This window comes from Eleutherodactylus coqui, chromosome 7 (genome assembly GCF_035609145.1).
Source record: "Eleutherodactylus coqui strain aEleCoq1 chromosome 7, aEleCoq1.hap1, whole genome shotgun sequence".
In the NCBI taxonomy this organism is placed as follows: Eukaryota; Metazoa; Chordata; class Amphibia; order Anura; family Eleutherodactylidae; genus Eleutherodactylus; species Eleutherodactylus coqui.
In genome coordinates, this window is record NC_089843.1 from 211998152 (window position 1) to 212020593 (window position 22442).

The window sequence follows — 22442 nt, forward strand, 5'->3', positions numbered from 1 at the left end:
TGGTGCCGTCTAATCTTCAGCGTCTAATCGCCCGATTAGACGCGCTTGCGCAGTCCTGTCTTCTGTCTTCTGAATGGGGCCGCTCGTGCCAGAGAGCGGCTCCTCGTAGCTTCGCCCCGTCACGTGTGCCGATTCCAGCCAATCAGGAGGCTGGAATCGGCAATGGACCGCACAGAAGCCCTGCGGTCCACCGAGGGTGAAGATCCCGGCGGCCATCTTCACAAGGTAAGTCAGAAGTCACCGGAGCGCGGGGATTCGGGTAAGTACTGGACGGTTTGTTTTTTTTATGCCTGCATCGGGTTTGTCTCGCGCCGAACGGGGGGGCTATTGAAAAAAAAGAAAACCCGTTTCGGCGCGGGACAACCCCTTTAATATTAAAGGGGTTCTGACATGAATAATGTTTTTATGCTTTAGCAGCCATTGTTCCCTGGTCTGCCTAATGGACCCAGGGAACCCACGGTTTAATGGCTGCTAAAACATAAAAACATAATAGTTACCTTGTCTCCTGTTGTTGTAGACATCAGGGCGGTCATCTCCCGGCAGGCGCTGCTCTTCCTCTTCTTCCTCCACGAGCCGCGCTGTTCCAGGATCGTGCGCATGCGCAGTGGACAGGTGTCCTCTGACAGGAGTCAGGACGGGCCGCGTCTCCACTGCGCACGCGCAGAATCTCGGAGTTCAGCGAGGACGGACGGGCCGCCCACAGCAAGCACTGCTTGTGACGTGCTTGCTGTGGGCGGCCCGTCTGTTCACCTCGGAAGTGGCTGACGGACGGAGCAGAGCAGAGATCGGTCATTTTGACCTTTCCTGCTCTGCTTCTACAAGCCACAGAAGAAGATGCCAGACGGAGGGGACATGCCTGGCGATCGGTCCTGGCCAGGCAAGGTGAGTACAATTTTTTTTTTGTAATGTCAGAACCCCTTTAACCAAAAGACCTGATAAAAGCATTAGAAAGTTCTAAGGAAAAAAATAATAAAAGCAGCAACGGTTGAGGCAGGGAAACCCACTATCAAAGGGGAGGAAAACTAACTAAAAGCTGGTCAACCTTCACTGAATCAGTGGAAATCAAGTGCCAACTGTCTACATTATTATCTTTACAACTTATTTCTCTGAGAGACTTTGACAATTGAGACCTAACAGGTGAAACACTATAAAATATGAATCCTTAATAGTGCGAGCGAGCATTGCCCTTAGCGAGTACCTGCTCGCTCGAGAGACAAGGTTCAGGTGCCGGCGCGGAGGAGCTGTGAGTAGCGGAGGGAGAGAGAGATCTCCCCTCCGTTCCTCCCCGCTCTCCCCCGCAGCTCCCTGCGCGCCGCCGGCACCCGAACCTTGTCTCTCAAGCAGGCAGGTACTCGCTAAGAACAATGCTCGCTCAAGCAATTGCCCTTAGCAAGTATGATCGCTCATCTCTAATCCTTAACCCTTTCCAATCCACTGTCTGACCTCTTCCTGCATTCTGATTGATGCTTGTACAGCTCCAATATCAGAATACGTCCGACAGGGTATTCTTACCGTCTATTGCCAGCCACTCCGCTGTCGGAGCCTCTCTGGCGCACACACTGGCTCTAGCCAGCAGATGGCACCGTTGCATAACAGCAAAAAGAGAAAGCCTTTCAGGAAACCCTAAATCCAAAATTGGATTGGAAAGGGTTAAAGGATGTTACAGGGACACTTACACTGGCACCTTGGCAAACCTTTTACTATAGATATTAATAGGAATCTACTTTTTGCGAGCCACTTAATTTTAAAGCCTTGGATATTGAGTGAGTGAATAAATGTGGTCCCTTTGCTACATCTGTCATCTTGTGATGTTCATACTGTTTGTACTGTATACAATGTATGTTTGCTATATGGTCTGTAGACCAAAGCCTGACATTTCGGTAAGCACAGAATTATGTTGCCATTATGCTTTGTCCCTTACCAGACTTCTCTAGTGAGTGAAGAGAGTGAGTAGGCCACTTCCCACTTCCTGAAAGCATGAACTAATTGGAGATTAGTAAAAGGGAATATTCATTTCCTTTGTTCAGGGAAAGACTGTGAGGCCTTAGTCAGACGGGCGTTTTTTGCCGCGATTTGCGCATGCGTCCGGCGATTTTATAAAACCATTGCTTTGCAATGGTATCGGACACATGAGCGCTTTTTATGCGCTCGTCCGATAAATTATAGAACAGAAATCGCAGATCGCACCTATCTGCGATTCCTGTTCTCTTCTCTATATGCGCTCAATGGGGCCGGCGGCAGCAGCACCGACCCCATTGAGAACATATAGAAGACAAATCATTCTTCTCTGCCACAGCTGTAACAGCTGTGGCAGAGAAGAACGATGTTTGCCCATTGAATTTAATGGAGCCGGCAATACAGCCAGCTCCATTGAAAGCAATGGGCTGCCGGCGTGCGCGGGGTGAATTGTCGGGAAGGGCTTAAATATATAAGCCCTTCCCTGCAATTCATCCAGAAAAGTGTTAAAATAAAAAATATATACATACTCACCTGCTCCCGGCAGCCGGAGTTCCGTGCGGCCGTACTGCAGTGGGTGTGAAGGGGGTGTGAGTCGGACCTGTCCCCTGATTGGCTCAAATCATTTCCATATATCATCGAAGGGTGATATATCCCAAAGGCAGAATGATTTATGAGACATGGTAGGCAAAAAAAATTTCAGAATTGAAGTCCTTTCTAATTGCCCAGGAAACAAAGTTCAGACATAAATGTAAGAGGGTTGAGAGAAAACCAGTCTGAGTTATCCTCAAAGTGCAGGACTCAGAATTCGGTATCTGTGATCCAGGACTTAACCCTTTCCAATCCAATTTGTATCCTGGTTTTCCTAGGGGGCTTACTCTTTTTCTACCGTTATACAACGGTGCTATCTGCTGGCTAAAGCCAGTACTGCATGAGGTGACACGTTGGATAGGCTCCGACAGCAGAGAAGCTGGCAATATACAGTAAGAGAACCCCAACGGACGTCTTCCAACATCGGAGCTGTACAGCCTTAAATCATAATGTCTTCAGACGTCAGACAGTAGATTGGAAAGGGTTATAAACTAGGTCTGCAATCCCTGGAAAGAGGCCAGGGGGCCAACAGCCAGGAATGAGGAGCAAGGAGATGGGGGAATATAGAATCGTATTAGCGAATTAGGGTAACATATTTTAGTTAGTCCGATTGTAGGGTGAGAACACACAGTACATAGACTGGATTTGTCTAGCCAAGGTACCACTGGTAGGGGGGTATTTCAGAAGGATTTCTCAGTTTTGACCTCTGATTTCTCCTGATTTTGAGGACACCGATAATTATGCTGGCTAAATAAGTGGTTAAGTCATAGGATTTAAGTCCGAAAGATATATTTCACTAATTTAAGGTCTTTAGAGGAGAGTCTCCTTAAGTCAAGCAGGTTTATTGTTCTCCCATCTGTGGGGAGAGGAACACAATTTCCTATGTAATGCCGTAAAATTATATTAGGAGATTTACAAGTAGACCTTACGGAATTACTTTCTATAACCCAATGGAACATGTGGGACATACCGTATTTCTATATCTATTTGTAGACTTTAACCCCTTCCCGCTCCATGACGTACCGATACGTCATGGGAGCCTGGTACTTCGCGCAAAATGACGTACCGGTACGTCATCGGGATAGCGCGAGATCATGACTGACCTCGCGCTATCCCGCAGCGGGAGCCGGCTGTCAGTCACAGCCGGCGTCCTGCTGCAACAGTGGGGGGGCATCGGAGATGCGCCCTCCGCTGTTAACCCCTTCCCTGCCGCGATCTAAGTGGATCGCGGCAGGGAAAGAGTTCACAGAGGGATCGCGCTCCCTCTGTGTCTCCGGCCGACTCTCGCGATGTCATCGCGAGAGCCCGGCCTGTCACCATGGCAACAGGACGCCAGACACTGGCGTCCTGTATTGCCTGTGCCTATAATCGCTGTACAAGCGATAAGGCATGGCAGAGCAGTAGCTCTGCCATGCCTTATCACAGCGATCATAGGCATACTGCTGCAAGTCCCTCAGAGGGACTCAAATAGTGTAAAAAAAAAGAAAAGAAAAACGTAAAAAAAAGAAAAATGTAAAAACAAATGTAAAAAAACCCCTTTTTTATGCTTTTTCTAATATTAGCATAAAAAAAGGTTAAAAAAATTAAAACCCCACATATGGGGTATTGACGCGTCCGTAACGACGTGTACAAAAAGTTGAACACGCTTTTTATTTTGTACAACAAAAAGCGTAAAAAAACCCGCTAAAAAACAGGGTAAAATGCTAATTTTTAGCATTTTGCCTCACAAAAAATGCAATAAAAGTGATCAAAAAAGTCGTACATTCCCCAAAATGGTACCAATAAAATCTACAGCTTGTCTCGCAAAAAATAAGCCCTAATAGAGCTCCGTATATAGAAAAATAAAAAAGTTACAGGACTTTGAATGCAGCTATAGAGAAAAAAAAAGATTTCCCACAAAAAAGGCTTTTTATTGCAAAAAAGTGTAAAAACCTAAAAAAAATAATAATTTTGGTATCGTTGTAACCGTACCGACCCGCAGAAAAAATTTAGTGTGTCATGTATGCTGTATGATTAACGCTGTAAAAAAAATAATAATAATCTATGTCAGAATTGATGCGTTTTCTCTCCCTGTTATCATAAAAAAATAATAAAAGTTTTACGATATTGTCTATGTACCCAAAAGTGGCACCGATAAAAACTACAGCTCGCCACGCAAAAAACAAGCCCTTATACGGTCGCGTCGACGGAAAAATAAAAAAGTTATGGCTTTTGAAAAATGGAGATGGAAAAATACCAAAAATCGCTTGGTCCTCAACGCCAAAATAGGCCGTGTCATTAAGGGGTTAATGTCTCTATGGGGAATGGGGGTTTTACATATTATTAGCATTATGCATGTGTGAAGACATACCCATCGTTGTTTCTTTGCCCCGTGTCCTTTCTTCTAAGCAGATAATACAATGACCTTTGCACTCATGATCAAACCTAAACTTGGTTCTACACAACCATGTTTGTTTCCTCACATCTCCTCCAGGTTGTGAGGTAGCATAAACCAAGTTCTTGTTATCCATGAAGTAAATGACCCCTGGTGTCTTTGAGACCTGTAATATTAATACAAGCGTGAAAATGCGACTGTGTCCTTAGTCTCCATTTGGCTGCTTCTTGTGTGCAGATGTTCTACGTGACTGGCCAAGCCATCATGGAACATTTATCTGACAGGTCCTATTACTTGTAATATGGACTGATTCTGAGAACATCGCGTCTCCACATTACCGATTACCGCTTATTTTAATAACCATGTTGTATCTATTTTTAAGGTTGGCATCTAGCCATCCTCCCTGTCAGACCTCATTGCTCCCCGGCCTGTTGCTTTGTACTATATCATCTTACAATGTTTTGCTTCAGTATTCCACATGGCTGCAGACATGATATTTTGTTGTGTTGAGACAGAAGGTATTTTCTGGGGAAAACAAGTTTGTTGTTATTTTCTCTATTTCTATTTACCCTGTTTCCCTGAAAATAAGACATAGCATGATTTTCCAGAATTTTTGAGGATGCTAAATGATTTTTCAGGCTTTTTGAGGATGCTTGAAATATAAGCCCTACCTTAAAATTAAGCCCTGCTAACAGTTAATTAAAAAAAGTCAATTTAAATAGTGTCCAGGCAGCTATACATGTAAAAAAGTTAAACCTTTTTGGAAAAAAAAAAATAATATAAGACACTGTCTTATTTTCGGGGAAACACGGTAGGTGCACAATAATTTGGTACATGTAACAATCCATTCATTGTACAATTTAGGGTACAGAAAATTGTTACAGAGGTTGTCCCGATGCTTACTATATTAAGCCAAAGCAGGAAATGTTATCAAATTTAGAAAATATATATTGCTCACCTGTTAAATCCCATCCGGCTTTATTTTATTTCCTGCAGCGATGATATGATGTATGTTTATGTGACTGTAGTAGCCAAGTACTGGCGTCAGGGGCCATACTAATATGTAGAGTTTAAAGGGCTTGTCTCACGGCAGCAAGTGGGGTTCAGCACTTCTGTATGGCCATATTAATGCACTTTGTAATGTACATTGTGCATTAATTATGAGCCATACAGAAGTTATTCACTTACCTGCTCCGTTGCTAGCGTCCTCGTCTCCATGGTGCCATCTAATTTCGCTGTCTTCTGGCGTTTTTAGACGCTCTTGCGCTGTGCGGTCTTCTGCCTGGTGAATGGGGCCGCTCGTGCCGGAGAGCTGGTCATCGTAGCTCCGCCCCGTCACGTGTGCCGATTCCAGCCAATCAGGAGGCTGGAATCGGCAATGGACCGCACAGAGCCCACGGTGCACCATGGGAGAAGACCCGTGGTGCATCGTGGGTGAAGATCCCGGCGGCCATCTTGGTGAAGGAAGAAGTAGAAAGAAAGAAGAAGTCGCAGAGCGGGGATTCGGGTAAGTAATATATATATATTTCTTTTAACACATCCCTTGGGTTTGTCCTGCGCCGAACGGGGGGCCTATGGAAAAAAAAAAACCGTTTCGGCGCGAGACAACCCCTTTAAGTTCAGTGATTAACTGATAACGGGGGCTCTGTGTCCCCTGTGTAAATGGAGCGGCAGCGGGCATGTGTGCTGCCATTTCATTTAACCCTTTCCAATCCACTGTCTGACGTTTGAAGACATTCTGATTGAAGGCTGTACAGCTCTGATATCGGAAGACGTCCGACAGGGTATTCTTACTGTATATTACTGGCCGCTCTGTTGTCGGGGGCCTCTCCAGCATGTCCCATACCACAGTTCTGGCTCTAGCCAGCAGATGGCGCCATTGTATAATGGCAGAAAGAGAAAGCCCCCTAGGAAATCCTGAATCTAAAATTGGATTGCAAAGGGTTAAATCCTATGGGACTGATAGAGGTAGTCGAGTGCAGCGCTTGACTAGTTTTGTTTGTCCCGCTAACTTTACAGATAGGTAATAAATAAATAACCTCAGGATGGGTTGGCAATAGTTGATCTTCGATGACCTATCCTGAGGATAGGTCATGAATAGATGATCTTCGATGACCTATCTTAGGCATAGGTCATCAATGGTTGATTCATGGGTGATCTCTGCTGATTAAAGAGGCCTTGGTACTCAAGAGAATGCCACAGCCTCTTCTCAGGCATGTGACGTCACGTTCTTGACCAGCCTATTGAATGGCATTCAGCTGCTGTACAAGGCACTGCTATACTATTGATGGCACTGTGCCTGGTTTGGACTGAGGTCTCCTTGGTGCTCACCCGAATGTCACTGTTATTTCAGTGAGCCGATCGGTGTGGATCACATGCATTCCGCACCAATCAATGTCCTGAGTACAGGGCATCAATAGTTTAGTCCCAAGAGATGTCTTGAACCCTGAAACTCCTAAGGTTTTTACTCAAGTGAATCCCCAAGATGAGTCCGTTATACTCCGTTAAATCTGAGGACTGTATCACACATCTCACAGCAAAAATTTGGTTTCAAAGAATCCCTTAGTCAACTTTTTGTTACTTTTTGCTATTTCACCATTAAGTGGTTGCGAATATCACTAACACACATTATAGGTTGTCCTTGAAACTCTTTACTAATCTCTTTTCTTACACAAGATATTAAAACTAGTGTTACCAAAAAATACTGCACTGTTAATGGACCTTAAACATTTTTGGCATTTCCTTGTCACTGAAGAGTGATTACTGCACACATTATTCTTACAGATATCACATATGTCCTTTCTTAATATAAGATTAGCAACAGCACTCAGATGTAGTTATATCCAATATATTTAAACACGGAATGGGGGCTCTTCTGGTGCCCATGGTCCGACCCAATCACCTTTTTTACCTATCCGGGTCTTCGCCCTCCTGTCCGGATCTTCTTTCTTCTGCACTGCGGATGCGCAGTGCACTTCTTTTTAAACTCCTGTTTTCCCGCCAGCACTTCTGCAGTGTCAACTGTGGCCGTGCCGCCGATCAGACGGCTTCCATTGACTTCAATGGAAGCCATCAGTGCAGGATCCACACAGAAATGGAGCGTGCTGCGATTTGTTTTCCGGACCAGAAGGTCTGCAAATAAAATCTACATGCTTTAATTTGCGGACGCCTATGCATCCCTATGGGCGCCTCGGTTTGTGTATCTCCTGCACGGATTCTGTAAATCCAATCCACCCGTGGACATGAGGCCTTATCTGGTCTCTATTTATCAAAAGAAGCACATTTATCTGTAGCCCTTTGAATACTTCTTGACGACTTGTCATCAGATCCTAAAAAATACATTAGGTCTTCATATCTTCCCTTGTGTATCGTGGCACAGAAACTCGGTGTATTTCTTTTCCCACAGAATACGGATGCTTGAGAAATTGCTTTTCAGGTGACCTGCAGTGATCAGCAGTAGTGATGAGCGAGCATACTCGCTAAGGGCAATTGCTTGAGTGCGTATTGTCCTTAGTGAGTACCTGCCTGCTCGAGAGAAGAGGTTCAGCTGCCGGCGCAGGTGACAGGTGAGTTGCGGCAGTCAGCAGGGGGAAGCGGGGGGGGGGGGGGAGAGGGAGAGAGAGATCTCCCCTCCGTTCCTCCCCGCTCTCCCCCGCCGCTCCCCGCCCACCGCCTGCAGCCAAACCTTTTCTCTCAAGTGGGCAGGTACTCGCTAAGGACAATGCTCGCTCGAGTAATTGCCCTTAGCGAGTATGCTCGCTCATCACTAATCAGCAGTCCTATCAAAGCTCGAATTTCTACTGAATCCCATTTTTGCTACCTGAACGATAAATTGTTTTCTCTCTGCTTCCAAATTGGACAATATTTTCAATAATATCACTCATGATGTACAGATCATTAGCCCCCATTGGACTCTCCAATATATTCAAATGTGGCAACTTTACCACATTAGTTTGGGACTTGATGATATTGCGTACTTTGCATGGTGCTCATGGATTTCTGCTCCACAGAAAGCAGTTTTTCCCCACAAAGCAGGTGTTTTCAGCAGCCAGTGGTGCAGCACTGTTACCTCCCAAATTATCATCAATATTATCAGCGCTCTGCTCATCTGGGACTTCACTCGTAACTCACGTGATCCTCTTTGCTGCCATTTGGTTTGGGATTGAATTTGTCATGTCACCGCATTCTTCTTCCACAAGCAAACAAGTTATTTGTAAACTAGTAGCAGGGAAAGAATTCTGCCCGCACATGCTTGTTCGCTGACTATTACTTTCTTGCGACTGGTGCTCTTCTAAGAACTGCAACGTCGTCTTCCCTGCTCTTGTTTTAATGATGTGTTATTGGGTGTAAGATTGCGAGTCGCTGATTTCGTAACAGTGAGTCAGCAAGAGGAGACAAAACAAATTCACTGTCCATAGAACATGTGGCAAATTGTCAGACGTGAACAGATAGCATTAGGGAGAGGAACATCAATATGCACTAAAAAGGTAACAATTGTGGTGGGATCTACCAAAAAAGGGAAAAGGCGAAAGGGACTTGTTATTTGTATAGCGCCAACTTATTCCACAGAGCTTTCAGGTAATTTATTTATTACCCCCCAACAAGCTGGGTGCTCATTTTACCGACCTCGGAAGGATGGAAGGCTGAGTCAACCTTGAGCTGACTACCTGAACCACGAGGGGATTGAACCTGCAACCTTCAGGTCGTGAGCAAGGGCTTACTGCATACTTCTGCCTTAACACTCTGCAAAACATTATCTGCGGTCCACAGCAAAGCATGAAGGCGGGAAGAACAAGTGACCCGTGAAGTAGCTTGTGAGTCCGTCAGACTCACGTTAGGTATCTATGTAACAAAATCAAGTAATAGCATTTATATGGTTCATACACAATGTAGAAAGAAAGTGCAAAATCCTGTTAAATGTGGAACAACATGATGGAGGAACATTGAAGGGGATATTTACACAAAGCTCAAAGGAAGTACCACAAATTCTCAAAAACAGTAAGAGAGACTCACCTTAGGTGGTCCTGGGTTCACTTTCCTTTACAGTGTATTTCATCACAGTGAGGGTTCTCAGGTAACTCTAAAACGTAACTTTTAATTACAGTCTTACATAAAAAGGATTCTGTTTAGTCAAAGTCCTAGCTTACAGACACACAAACAAAAAATGTTAAAATGTCTAACCCCTAGCAACTTCTGGGGAAAGAACAGCCGCTTCATGACAGAAAATAAAACTGCAGGATTGAAGATTGAGAGGTAAGTCCCAAGGTGGGGAGATACCCTGCATTCACTCAGAGGAGATAGACGATCCTATCACTAGGTTAGAAAAGATAAGCCCAGTTTCCCCCAGAAAAGATTTTTCAGGAACAAAATAAAAAATGGCAGCAACCAGCCTAGCTACCTGCCTACCACTGAGGCTGGTTGCTGCCATTTTTTATTTTCATTGAATAGCTGTACTATCTGTTCACTATGATGGGAACAATCTAGCTAGTTCCACTAAGCCAAACTTAAATAATCTGTCTCAAGTTGTATACGATATTAAACTTGAGAAGTATCGGGATTTCCTGATTTCCCGATACTGTGTAACTATACACTTTTTTCAAGGGTGGCTCATTGGCTGTTCTTTCCCCAGAAGTTGCTAGGGGTTAGACATTTTAACATTTTTTGTTTGTGTGTCTGTAAGCTAGGACTTTGACTAAACAGAATCCTTTTTATGTAAGACTGTAATTAAAAGTTACGTTTTAGAGTTACCTGAGAACCCTCACTCTGACGAAATAAAGAATTATCCAGGTGTTCCCCCTGCTACTGCGAAACCCCTTCCTTTACAGTGTAGATTTTAATTGGAGGACACAAATGACCACCTTGTATTCTTCACAGTCTTGCTCTGTCTTGGGAATGTGAAAAATACAAATATGATATAACTTAAATGACTTTTTTCTAAACCATTCTCTCATGTATTCGGTATGTTGTTTGTACCTGAACATGTTCTCTCTCTTTCTTGCAGCTCAGTATTTTGCAAGTATTATGGTCATTGTTGGACTCTCTGTGGTTGTTACAGTGCTGGTGCTACAGTTTCACCACCACGACCCCCAAGCAGGAAAAATGCCTAAATGGGTAAGTGCTTCTTAGACTCTGTTCACATCACCGTTAGATATTCCATTTTGCTGATGTGTCATGGAAGCAGGAAAACAGAATGACAGATCCTTCCTATAACGGAAAGATAGCATTGGCCATATTGGGTCCATCCGGCTTTCGTTCTACCTCCTGGAATTTCCCCAGACAAAATAGTATCATGTTGTGTTATTTTGTATGGGATTGTGTGCCAGATCAATACCTAATTCTCCGAAACAGACATGAACATTGCCCTAAATGTAACCCAACAATCGTCCCAAGACTTATAGCTGTTGTGCTTCCATACAACAGCAATAGTAGTTAAGTATTACCGTGAAAAGGCAGTCATTCAAAGATAAACAACTGCCTGTTTACACTGAGCAAAAACTCGCTCGCCAGTTGCTGCTGCTACCCTGTCAGGTCTCGTGTTTACACAGGACAACTGCAGCGTCCGAAGAGCAGGCCACAGCCTAGGAGACAACGGGGTAGAGTTTGGGCCTTGTCACGGTGGCTCTACCGTCTCCCACCCCGAGGGTAACCGGTGACACTTCCAAGGGCCAAGGGCAGGTTAATAAACGGGGAACCCAATGCTGGATTACCTTAGTCACGCATGACGCCACCATTTCTTCTGCAGCGGGGGATTCCTGGATGGTGGAGTAAATCCTCTCCCACGCAGCTTCCGTGGGGGAATTCCAAGTTGTCAAACTAAATCCACACATGGGTACTGTTTAAGACACAGCCTCCGGAAACGGACAGGCGACTGGTCATTTTACTGGAACTTGGTTACAAACCTCTCTTCAACAATTGAGCAGCGGCCTGACAAGTGGTGTAACGGAGAACTCACGGGATGCAGGAGAAGCCAAAGCCACAGTTATCTGTAGGTCCTGCCCCGGCACCACTCCTTCCTCTCTCAGTCTCTACCAGTCCACACTCACACTTTATTTATACAATGGGTCAATTTCTGATGACACATTCCATTTAAGGGCGAAGTCAGATGAGCGTTTTTTTGCGAGCGCCTATGTGCGCTACTGCTGCCGGCCCCATTGAAAGCAATGGGGTACAGACAACCCCTGCAGTGATTTTCGGGGAAGGGCTCCAATGAATGGCTGAGTGCTGCCAATCATAGGCAGCACTCAGCTGTCATTCAATGAATGGCAGAGTGCTGTTTGTGATTGGCTGAGGGCTCAACCAATCAGACACAATCCTTTCAGGAGGCAGGGATTTTTAAATCTCTGACAGGGGAAGCCAGCGACAAGAAGTGCCGGTGCCCCAACAGCGGCAGAGAGATGAGAGATGATGTTTTTTTGTTTTTTTTTTAATGGCAGCTAGGGATGATTTTCAGGGAAGGGCTTATATTTCAAGCCTTTCCCCCAAAATCACTGCGGGGGTTGCCTGCATCGCATTGCTTTCAATGGGAGCGGTTGCAGTAGCACCGGCCCCATTGAAAGCGATGGGCATGGAGCTTTGATCACAAGCATTTTTAACATGCGTGGAGCAGGGTTTTTTTTGTGCAATTATGGAACTTTGCAGTTAATATTTAGGTAAAAATATCTTACTAAATTGTATCACATTTCCTGTGGAGGTCTGTGTCTCCAGGGTTAATAAACAGATACTGTGTAGTCTGATACTGCAGTCATACCCCTTCTGTCTCCTTGCTAACCATGCAGAGTAGATGGCAGATGGAGAGAAGGAGTATAGTAGAGGTGCTTTTAGATATGAAGGTCACATTGCCTTATAGTTCTACTTTAAAGGGAACCCGTCAGGTCCTATGAGCACCATAAACTAAGTTGATGAGCTCAGGGGTATGATTTTTATACTCCCCTACTATGTTACTATAGGAGCCGTAGACAGAAGACTATTTGCAAAATTGCTTCAGTTTTTTTTAATTTTAAATATGTAAATCAGCTAGGCAGCAGAATGCAGACTTCACCATTTGTAAGTATTCCAAAGAGCTTTTTAACCCTTTCCAATCCAATTTGTACCCTGGTTTTCCTAGGGGGCTTACCGTATATACTCGAGGAATAGCCGACCCGAGTATAAGCCAAGTCAATAAGTTTTACCACAAAAAACTGGTAAAACGTATTGACTCGAGTATAAGCCTAGCTATGCTCGAGTATATATTAGGTAAAGAAAAAATGCAATACTCACCTCCCAGCTGGAATCTGTGTTTCCCGGCGCGATGCTCTTCCCGGCGGTGCGGCAAGCTGCCTGAGAATTCTCTCCGCTGTCATCTCCCTGCTCAGTTTTGAATTTCCCCTGCTGTGATTGGATCGAGCACCAGCCAGTCACAGCCAGCGCTCAATAAACCAATCACAGCCATTCAGTGATGCCATCCACTGAATAACTGTGAACGATTGAGCACCGGCTGTGATTGGCTGGCGCTTGATCCAATCACAGAGCTTACCTACACAGTGCTGACAGCTGGGGAATTCACAGCTGAGCAGGGAGATGACAGCGAGGAGACCATTGCGCCAGGGACACTGACGCAGGCTGGGAGGTGAGTATTGCGGGTTTTTGTTGTTGTTTTTTTTTTCACCAGACTCAAGTATAAGCCGAGGGGGGCTTTTTCAGCATAAAAAAATGTGCTGAAAAACTAGGCTTATACTCGAGTATATATGGTGCTCTTTTTCTGCCGTTACACAACGGAGCTATATGCTGGCTAAAGCCAGTACTGCATGAGGTGGCACATTGGATCGGCTCCGACAGCAGAGAGGCTGGCAATATACAGTAAGAGAACCCCGACGGACGTCTTCCAACATCAGAGCTGTACAGCCTTAAATCATAATGTCTTCAGAGGTCAGACAGTGGATTGGAAAGGGTTAAGAGTCATGCCTGCTTCCATAAGATTTATAACGTGTCCAGATATTTCATCACAATGGGGAATACAGATGTCCCCATATGGACTTGCCCATAAACACCAGACAGAAGGGATACATCTTCTAGAAGGACTTGTAGATATTTCTGTGACCAGTACCAAGGTTGGGGTATTGTACTTCTCGGTGAAAACAAGAACATACATTGTATTTCAAAACTGTAGATTCAAAGGAGAACCCTGGTAAATGTCCACCCAATGCCCACCACATGGTGGGCTAGATCCTTCTCACTAACGCGAAGCGAAATCTGAGAGGAAGTTGAAGACCGCACACAAAACTAATATTTAGAAGCAGTTCAGTTTTACAAATAAGCTCTTCTGAATCAGAGTTTTGCTTGTTGCGTGCCGTCTCCGACTTTCTCCGGATTTATACATTGTGTTTCCACTGCGTTGGGTTGCTTTGTGCTGAGTAAACTAGACATTGTATTGCCAGCAGAAAAAAATGTAAGAAGCAGCAACTGCAGGAACATCATTATTCTGTAAATGCTTTACTGAGCAGGAAAGTTAATACATGGGGTCTGGCAATGGAAGAACATTCTGTTAAGCCAAACATTAAGCAGGTAGGAAGTGACATATGCTCCAGTCTTAACTCTGACAGCACATCTCATAAGCTTCTTCATGAGGCTTCAAGTGAAATAAAACCTTGAGCAGACAGCTAATGATGCTTGGATAATATATGATTCTACCTCTTGTGTGAGAAGCAGAACTCTAAATGTTTCTTTATGCCAGTGATTATCGTCATTAGTTTTTTGGTCACATGGGTGTTTTAGAGGTGTGAAACAAATTGGGGCACCTTTACTATTCAAAAACAACAGTTTTCTAGAACAAATCTTACATGCTTTGCACCACATTTATTATGTGTTTTGACACCTTTGAACACTTTTCCGACTTTTGCGAAAAGGGTGCATGGCCTAAATTGCACCAAAAATTGTGTCAAATTGCACCACAATTTTGGTATAGAAATTTGGTATCAGCGCCTCATATCATTAGATGATTTAAGTAGAAGGTGAATAAAGAGTTAACTCACCTGGTGCCCAGTGGAACTCTTGATCCTGAGAGCCCACTGGCACCTAGTAACCACGAACGCCTGTTAAACCACCCTGGGTTCCTGATCCGGATCACCGGAGAGCCGTCTGTGGGATGCAGCCCTCACCTAGGCTGTAGTACAATGTAGCAGACAAAAAAGCAAAAATCCCCCCACTCACGGACTCCAAGGATTAAAAAGGGGCTCAATGTGCCGTATTACATCACTTTATTCACAATGCAACGCGTTTCGGCAACATTCACTAGTCGCCCTTTTCAAGCACTAGTGAATGTTGACGAAATGCGTTGCATTGTGAATAAAGTGATGTAATACGGACCATTGAGTCCCGTTTCAATTCTTGAAGTCCGTGAGCGCGGGGATTTTTGCTTTTTTGTCTACCACAATTTTGGTGCAATTTTTGGCGTAACTAAGCTAACTAATAGGTGGTATAAACTTAGACTAGACAGTATTAAAATTCAACAGATTTACAATCTAGCTGTGAGGAATTATTGAGCACTTTGAGACTGTCTGTTTTGGTTTGCACTAACTTTCAGACAGTATTAGTAAATATTCCCAATGCACCATCTGTATCTCTTCCATTTTGTTATTCATCCAACCAAACTTAGGGCTAATGCCCACGAACGGGTTTTTATCGCGGTTTCCGCGGTGGACTTCCACTGCAAGTAGGTTCTATTAAACCTAATCTGCCAATGCCGAAACGCCGAATTTTACCGCGGATTTCCGCCGTGGGAAATAAATCGCAGCATGTTCTATTTCCCACGGATTGATGCCACGGGAGGTGTCCATTAGCATAGTGTTAATGGAGACCGCGGGAAAAAAACACATTTTTCCGCAATGGCTAGCGGGCGCATTTTGTTTACTACCGCGGTACTCCTGTGGCTGAAATCCACAGTGGAATTCTGCAACGGCCATGGGCATGAGCCCTTAATGTTTATAACAAAGGTGTAATGTCAAGACATCCAAATTATGAAAAACACGAAGAAAGTGAATTTCCTCCAGTTTTTGGACAAACTTCTATCTTAGATCGGATAGCGGGGAAGGGGTATATTACCTGAACTTGTTCTTCTCTGCCATCTCCCAATCCATGGTGGCAGCTGGAATGTTCTAATTATCTAATGCACTTTGTGACCTGCTCCCTGATAGGACAGTGCTGAGTGAATCTGCCCAATCAGAGAGCAGGCATAGTGCTTTGGTAATCTAATACTACCAATGCACATTGGGGGATTAGGTAGTCTGAAGACTGTCAGTCATCTAGATGGCAGAAACGGGACATGGAACTGGTGGATCAGAGGAACAGCAGAGAAGAACAAGTGCAGGTATTATACCTTCTCCCTTGATGTACTGTTGTACAAGTATACAATTGAAAAGCTGCCAATCACTAAATGTGTGTGGGGGAAGCAGGACTCATAAGCATTCTTGAGTCTCAGCAGCACATAGACATTAATAAATAAATGTAGTAACTCCAAATTAAGAGCACTTTGGCACAGAATTACCAAGTGTTACTGTACTAGTGGGGTGCCTAGGTACGCGATCTTCACCCACGCCACTGTCCCTTCCTGGAGATAGCCCTGATGGTGGACACGTCCAGGCTGCCAACTCTGACTCTACACTTACTAAGGGGGGACAGGCAGAGACCGCCGTACCTATGCAAGAGACTACTACCCACTAGCACCGACAGGAAAGGCAGATGACAAAAACCAACATGAACAATACAAGCAGAACAGAGGCAGATGACAAAGCCTGGCTAATAACAGAAAGCAAAGCAGACAATAGCAAGGTCAAACGGACAAGCTGCAGGAAGCAGGATACAAACGAGGCAGACAGGAAAACCCTGGCTGATAACAGCAAGAGCTAGCGGACAAACTGACAGAAGCAGGATAAAAACAACGGCAGATTAGAAAACCCTGGCTGATAACAGCGATGGCTAGCGGACAAGCTGATAGAAGCAGAATAAAAACAAAGGCAGACTGGCTAGCGCACTGAGGGAAAGGCACAAGGTACCAGGGCCAGACTACCAGCAGGTCAGAGTAGCAGGGCTACTCAGCGAACACTGAACAATGAACACACAAAGTAGCATGGCCAGACTACTAGCAGGTCAGAGTAGCTGGACTACTCTGAGGACACTGAAAACTGAACAATAATCGGCAACTCCCAGGCAGCCAGAGCTGGATCTTATAGGGAGGAGCCAATAGGTAGATATCCTATAAAAGAACTTGAGACATGACTAAGGAAATTACACAGAGTGATTCAAACACTTAATTTGGTCCTCTTCTATGGATCTGGTTCCATAGTCATAAGAGTATTTTTATGATTGTTTATTGATGGTTGCATCAGAAGAAATGATCCCTCAAATCTTCTATTTTAGGTAAGGGTGATCTTGCTCAACTGGTGCGCATGGTTTTTAAGGATGAGAAAACCTGGGGAAAATAGAAGGCCGATTCCTTGTAAGTATGTGTACCCAAACCACCATTCAAGCATGTCCAGTATCGAAATGAACATTGTATCTGGACACCAATCTACCAATGGCAACGTTCTCTACTGTGGCTACCACAACCTGGAGAGTCCTTGCTGCCCCCCTAACAGTGACTCTGGAGTAATGTGCGGAAGAGTAACATGCCCTTCTCTGGAAGACAGTGATCTCATCCAGAAGAAATGTTTAAGAGAGTGCATGCCAGAAATAACCAAGATACTAGAGGAGGTGCAGTACATTGCCAGACGTTTCAGAGATCAAGACGAAGGGGAAGAGATCTGCAGCGAGTGGAAGTTTGCTGCTGCAGTTATTGACCGTTTGTGTCTTGTAGCATTCTCGCTTTTTGCCATTATCTGTACAATTGCAATCCTGATGTCAGCACCGAACTTTATAGAAGCCGTCTCGAAAGACTTTACATGAGGGGAATTTAGCCGATTTTGCTGCCAAGGCAAAAAAAAATAAAATAGTGAATTTTAATGTTACTGCTTGTTATGTCTTCAGCTGTATAACAAATGAGAAAAAAATAACCGTCGGTGAAGAAATACTACTGAAAGTAATCCACCAACTAAAAACATGGAACTCAAAAGGCGTCTGAGTTGCGTTGGATAACTGTACATAATTAATGTTAGTATTAGCAATGAGCGAAGCAATTGTTTGGCCATATATACTCAACAGTATTATCCTATTCAATATATAGACCTATCAAAAAAAAACCTGACATGCAACGAAGTGATATGAGAATCGGGATGAGCCACATATCACAGAAGTGTCACGATGTTTCGCACTGCACCGTTATTATCACTGCAGCCAATAGAGCCGTATTGTTGTCTAAGAACCAACTGAGCCTCATTGTTACTAACATTGATGTGAATAAAAGCATTATTTTTACTTGTGAGGTTCTTTCTTAGGAATCGGTGTGCTTCATCCCATTTTGGTAGCAAACAGTATAGTATTTGTAGGGACATATCTGCAAGGGCCGCACAAGTAGCAGTTGCACCAAAACCCTGTTGGCTAAGTGGGCTCGAAGGTGACATGATACAAAATAAACAGTGTTATAAATGGTAATTGGGGACTCTTTGGCAGCCCAAGTGCTGCACCTCTGGGTATTCCTACGGTCCAGGTGGTTGCACTTGGTATAACATTGCAATATCATAGGCTGGAGAAATAGACAGATGTTACATAAATAATCAGCTCAGTAAATGTACAATGGCCATCAAGTATCTGCAGTCTAATACCAGCAGATAAACCAGCAGATGTTGCAGGGTTTGCTCATAAACCGATTATACTATATTATTTTAACATGTCTACTCTAATAGTAGTTCTGAATGCGTTTTATAACACCATAGCTATATGTAATCGGCTATGTTTCGCTATTGCTTGATTTGGCTAAAAAAAAACTACTAAAGGATTTAATATATAATTTCATAGAATGTAGAGTTAGAAGGGACCTCCAGGGTCATCGGGTCCAACCCCCTACTCAGTGCAGGATTCACTAAATCATCCCAGACAGATATTGTCCAGCCTCTGTATGAAAACTTCCATTGAAGGAGAACTCCCCACATCCCATGGCAACCTGTTCCACTCATTGATCTCCATCACTGTCTAATATCTAATTTGTGTCTCCTCCCTTTCAGTTTCATCCCATTGCTTCTAGTCTTTCCTCGTGCAGATGAGAATAGGGCTGATCCCTTTGCAGTGTGACAGCCCTTCAGATATTTGTAGACCGCTATTGAGTCTCCTCTCAGCCTTCTTTTTTTCCAAGCTAAACATTCCAGATCCTTTAAGCATTTGTCATAGGACATCATTTGTAGACCGCTCACCATCTTGGTAAATCTTCTCTGAACTTGCTTCAGTTTGTCTATGTCTTTTTTAAAGTGGGGCTCCCAGAACTGGACACAGTATTCCAGATGAGGACAGACAAAGGAAGAGTAGAGGGGGATAATGACCTCACACGATCTAGACTCTATGCTTCTCTTAAAACAGCCTAGAATTGTGTTTGCCTTTTTGGCTGCTGCATCACATTGTTGACTCATGTTCAGTCTGTGATCTATTAGTATACCCAAGTCTTTTTCACATGTGCTGTTACTTAGCCCAATTCCTCCCATTCTGTATGTGCTTTTTTCATTTTTCTTGCCCAGATGTAGGACTTTGCATTTCTCCTTGTTAAATACCATTCTGTTAGTCGCCTCCCACTGTTCAAGCTTTCTAGATCTTTTTGAATACTTTGTCCCTTCCCTAGTGTTAGCTATCCCTCCTAGCTTTGTGTTGTCTGCAAATTTGATCAGTTTCCCATCAATTCCCTCCTCCAGATCATTTATAAAAATGTTGAACAACACTGGGCCGAGGACAGAGCCTTGTGGATCCCCACTTGATACATTCTTCCCCTTGGATGTGCAGCCATTTATGACCACTCTTTAAGTACGATCACTCAGCCAGTTGTGAATCTACCTAACAGTTGCCTTGTCAATCCCATATCTGGTCATTTTTTCAATACGTATGGTATGAGATACTTTGTCAAATGCCTTACTAAAGTTAAAATATACTAATCCACCGCATTTTCCTGATCAACCCAGTTGGTGATTCTGTCATAGAAGAAAATTAGATTCTGGATTCATCTGGCATGACTTGTTTGTTACAAACAAGACAGTAAGGCAGACAGAGGCACATTGCTGAGCTCCGCCATTAGAAGCCACTAAAACCTATACATATCTCTCCCTGAAGGGAGTCGGCGGCCTACAGTGATCCCCGCATCCTCAGGCTGAGGCGGCAGCTCCGTCCTTGAGAGGTGATCAGCGACTCCAGAGGGCAGCCTCCCCTACTGACGAGTGAGATAGCAGCAGGTAACAGCGGCAGAAATACGACGGGTTGCGAGCGATGAAAGCCAGTACAGCAGCAGGCTTCCTTCCTACGGCGGGTCACAGAACCCTACCCCTGGCCTGGGGAGAACCAGAGAGGGGGAGGAGTGTTTCTGAGACTGCCAACAGCTCACAGACACCAGTGGTGAGCACCTGGGGAAGCAGCTGTCTGTGCTAGACCCTCTGAGCCCTGGAGACCCTAAGGAGTAGATAGGCCCATAAGCTGGGGGCTAAACTGTCAGCAGCTCCCACTGGAAGTGCAGCTGCAACCACAACAGGCTGCAGCACAACAAGGACATACAGGCACACAGTTGATCCTAGGCTTTTGGGTGAGAAGCAAATAGGGGTTGGGGACATCCATGGACTCTTTACCATGAATAGCTAAACCTCTTCCCTGAACATACAATTCAGCCCTTTTACTGCATCCCATCCATCCAACCCTCCACCCACCCAATCCTTTGCACCTCTGACCAGCACAAGGCGGGTCCGGAGTTGCTGAGAGGGTTGGTATTTACAAAGCCTTCAACAGACTGAAAACCCCACATTCACTGTGACTCACGATTCTGCAAATACAATCTACTAAGAGCCATGGGGCAGACACAGTGAAATGGGTGAATAATTAACCAACATGTAAATGGGAGAACCCGAGACTACAGCTATTATACTTAGCAGACCTGATGAAATAACATATAATCGTATAACCTGTAAAAGCAGTTAGTAGAAGCGTGCCAAAACCTGTGGCACGATTGCAAAATGGTGAAATATGGGAAAGATAGAAACAGAGAACACGCAGATACTCCTAAAAAAAAGCAAAAATCAGGTTGAAATGGATAAATACCTAAAGAAAAAGCAACACGGCTCCCCAGCAGCACAAAGACACAGACCTCCACAGGAAAGTCTTACTGAACAAAATATTGAAGATTCAGATATGGAATGTGCCTCAGCCACCTCAGACCACTACAAGGAAATGGACAGAGATCCAATATCACGGTCCTTCCTTAAAAAAAATTTGGCTCAATCTATTTCTCCAGTCATGAAAGAAGAGGCAGATATTAAGACAGAGGTCAAACAAATTGGCCATAGACCTAGAGAACTCACATCAAGAACTCTTACAGCATAACTTGACTCTTCAGTTTAACTTAATGGCACTCCAAGATCAATTAAACCAAGCCATGCTGCTTATAGAAGATCAGGAAAATAGGTGTGTAAGAAAAAACATTTGCATCAGAGGCCTTCCATAATCCATGGCGACAGAAGCTTTAAATTCAACTGGTTTAGATATTTTCCAGACCCTCGTTGGGAAAGAAAATAGTAATAGAGCGTATTCATAGAGTGCTCCGGCCCAGGCCTTCACCATTGAAACCTCCTAAGAATGTTATCTGTGTTTGCTAAGTTATTTGGACACTTCAGTCATTTTGCAAAAGGCTAGAGACTCGCAAGATATCATATATGAAAGCAACAAGATCCTTCTCTTTCAGGACATTGCTCCCAGCACATTGGCCAAAAGGCGTATATTAAAACCACTGACGGAGGCCTTGCACTCAAAGAAGTTACCAGTGAGATGGCTCTTTCCATTTAGCCTCTCTACCTTTAAAGACGGCCAACAGATCACCATCGGAACGCCAGAGGATCTTGATAAAGCATGGAAAAAGCTAGATTTGCTTCCGCTTGATATCCCGTCATGGATGCCAGTTCAAACCAAGCACCATCTGCCTCAACTGAAGAAACCAGAGAACTGGTCACCCATCAAGGCTCCCAGAACCCTCGAAGCATAAAAAGACTGCCGGCTGAGACTTAAGCTAGGTCTCCCTGTCGGATACCCCGGGGTGTTCTCGGCGGGGGTTACCCCTCTCCCCCTCCTTCCCTCTTTTTTTTCTTTTAGATCTTCACCACAACTGCAGGACGCACGGCAGAGGCTGGTCGTGGGATTGGGGGTCGTCGGCCAATGTGGTGCTGGTGGGGCAATCCTGTCAGGTAATAGGTGCTGGGGTGTGCCCCCAGAGATGCCTTGGAGGTCACTGGGTGGCCTCATATATGTGGTTCCCCCACTGATGTCTCTTTGTAAGGTGTCGCGATCCTCAGCCAATGAACGCTGTGTACACCCATGAGAGTGTCCGGGGCCGGGAACTAAACCAACCTCCAGGTCCGCACCCATCTGCAAGCCGACTGTA

The 22442-nt window shown here is 44.5% G+C and overlaps 1 protein-coding gene across 1 annotated transcript in view; it reads left to right on the top strand.

The window, feature by feature from the left end:
* Positions 1-18304, top strand: part of LOC136573667 (neuronal acetylcholine receptor subunit alpha-7-like) — a 132611-nt gene extending 114307 nt beyond the window's left edge. The window contains exons 9-10 of the mRNA XM_066574928.1: positions 10923-11032; positions 17312-18304. Of these exons, the coding sequence (XP_066431025.1) occupies positions 10923-11032; positions 17312-17836 (635 nt within the window). The 3' untranslated portion in view covers positions 17837-18304. The remainder of the gene's footprint in view (positions 1-10922; positions 11033-17311) is intronic.
* Positions 18305-22442: the final 4138 nt, after the last annotated feature.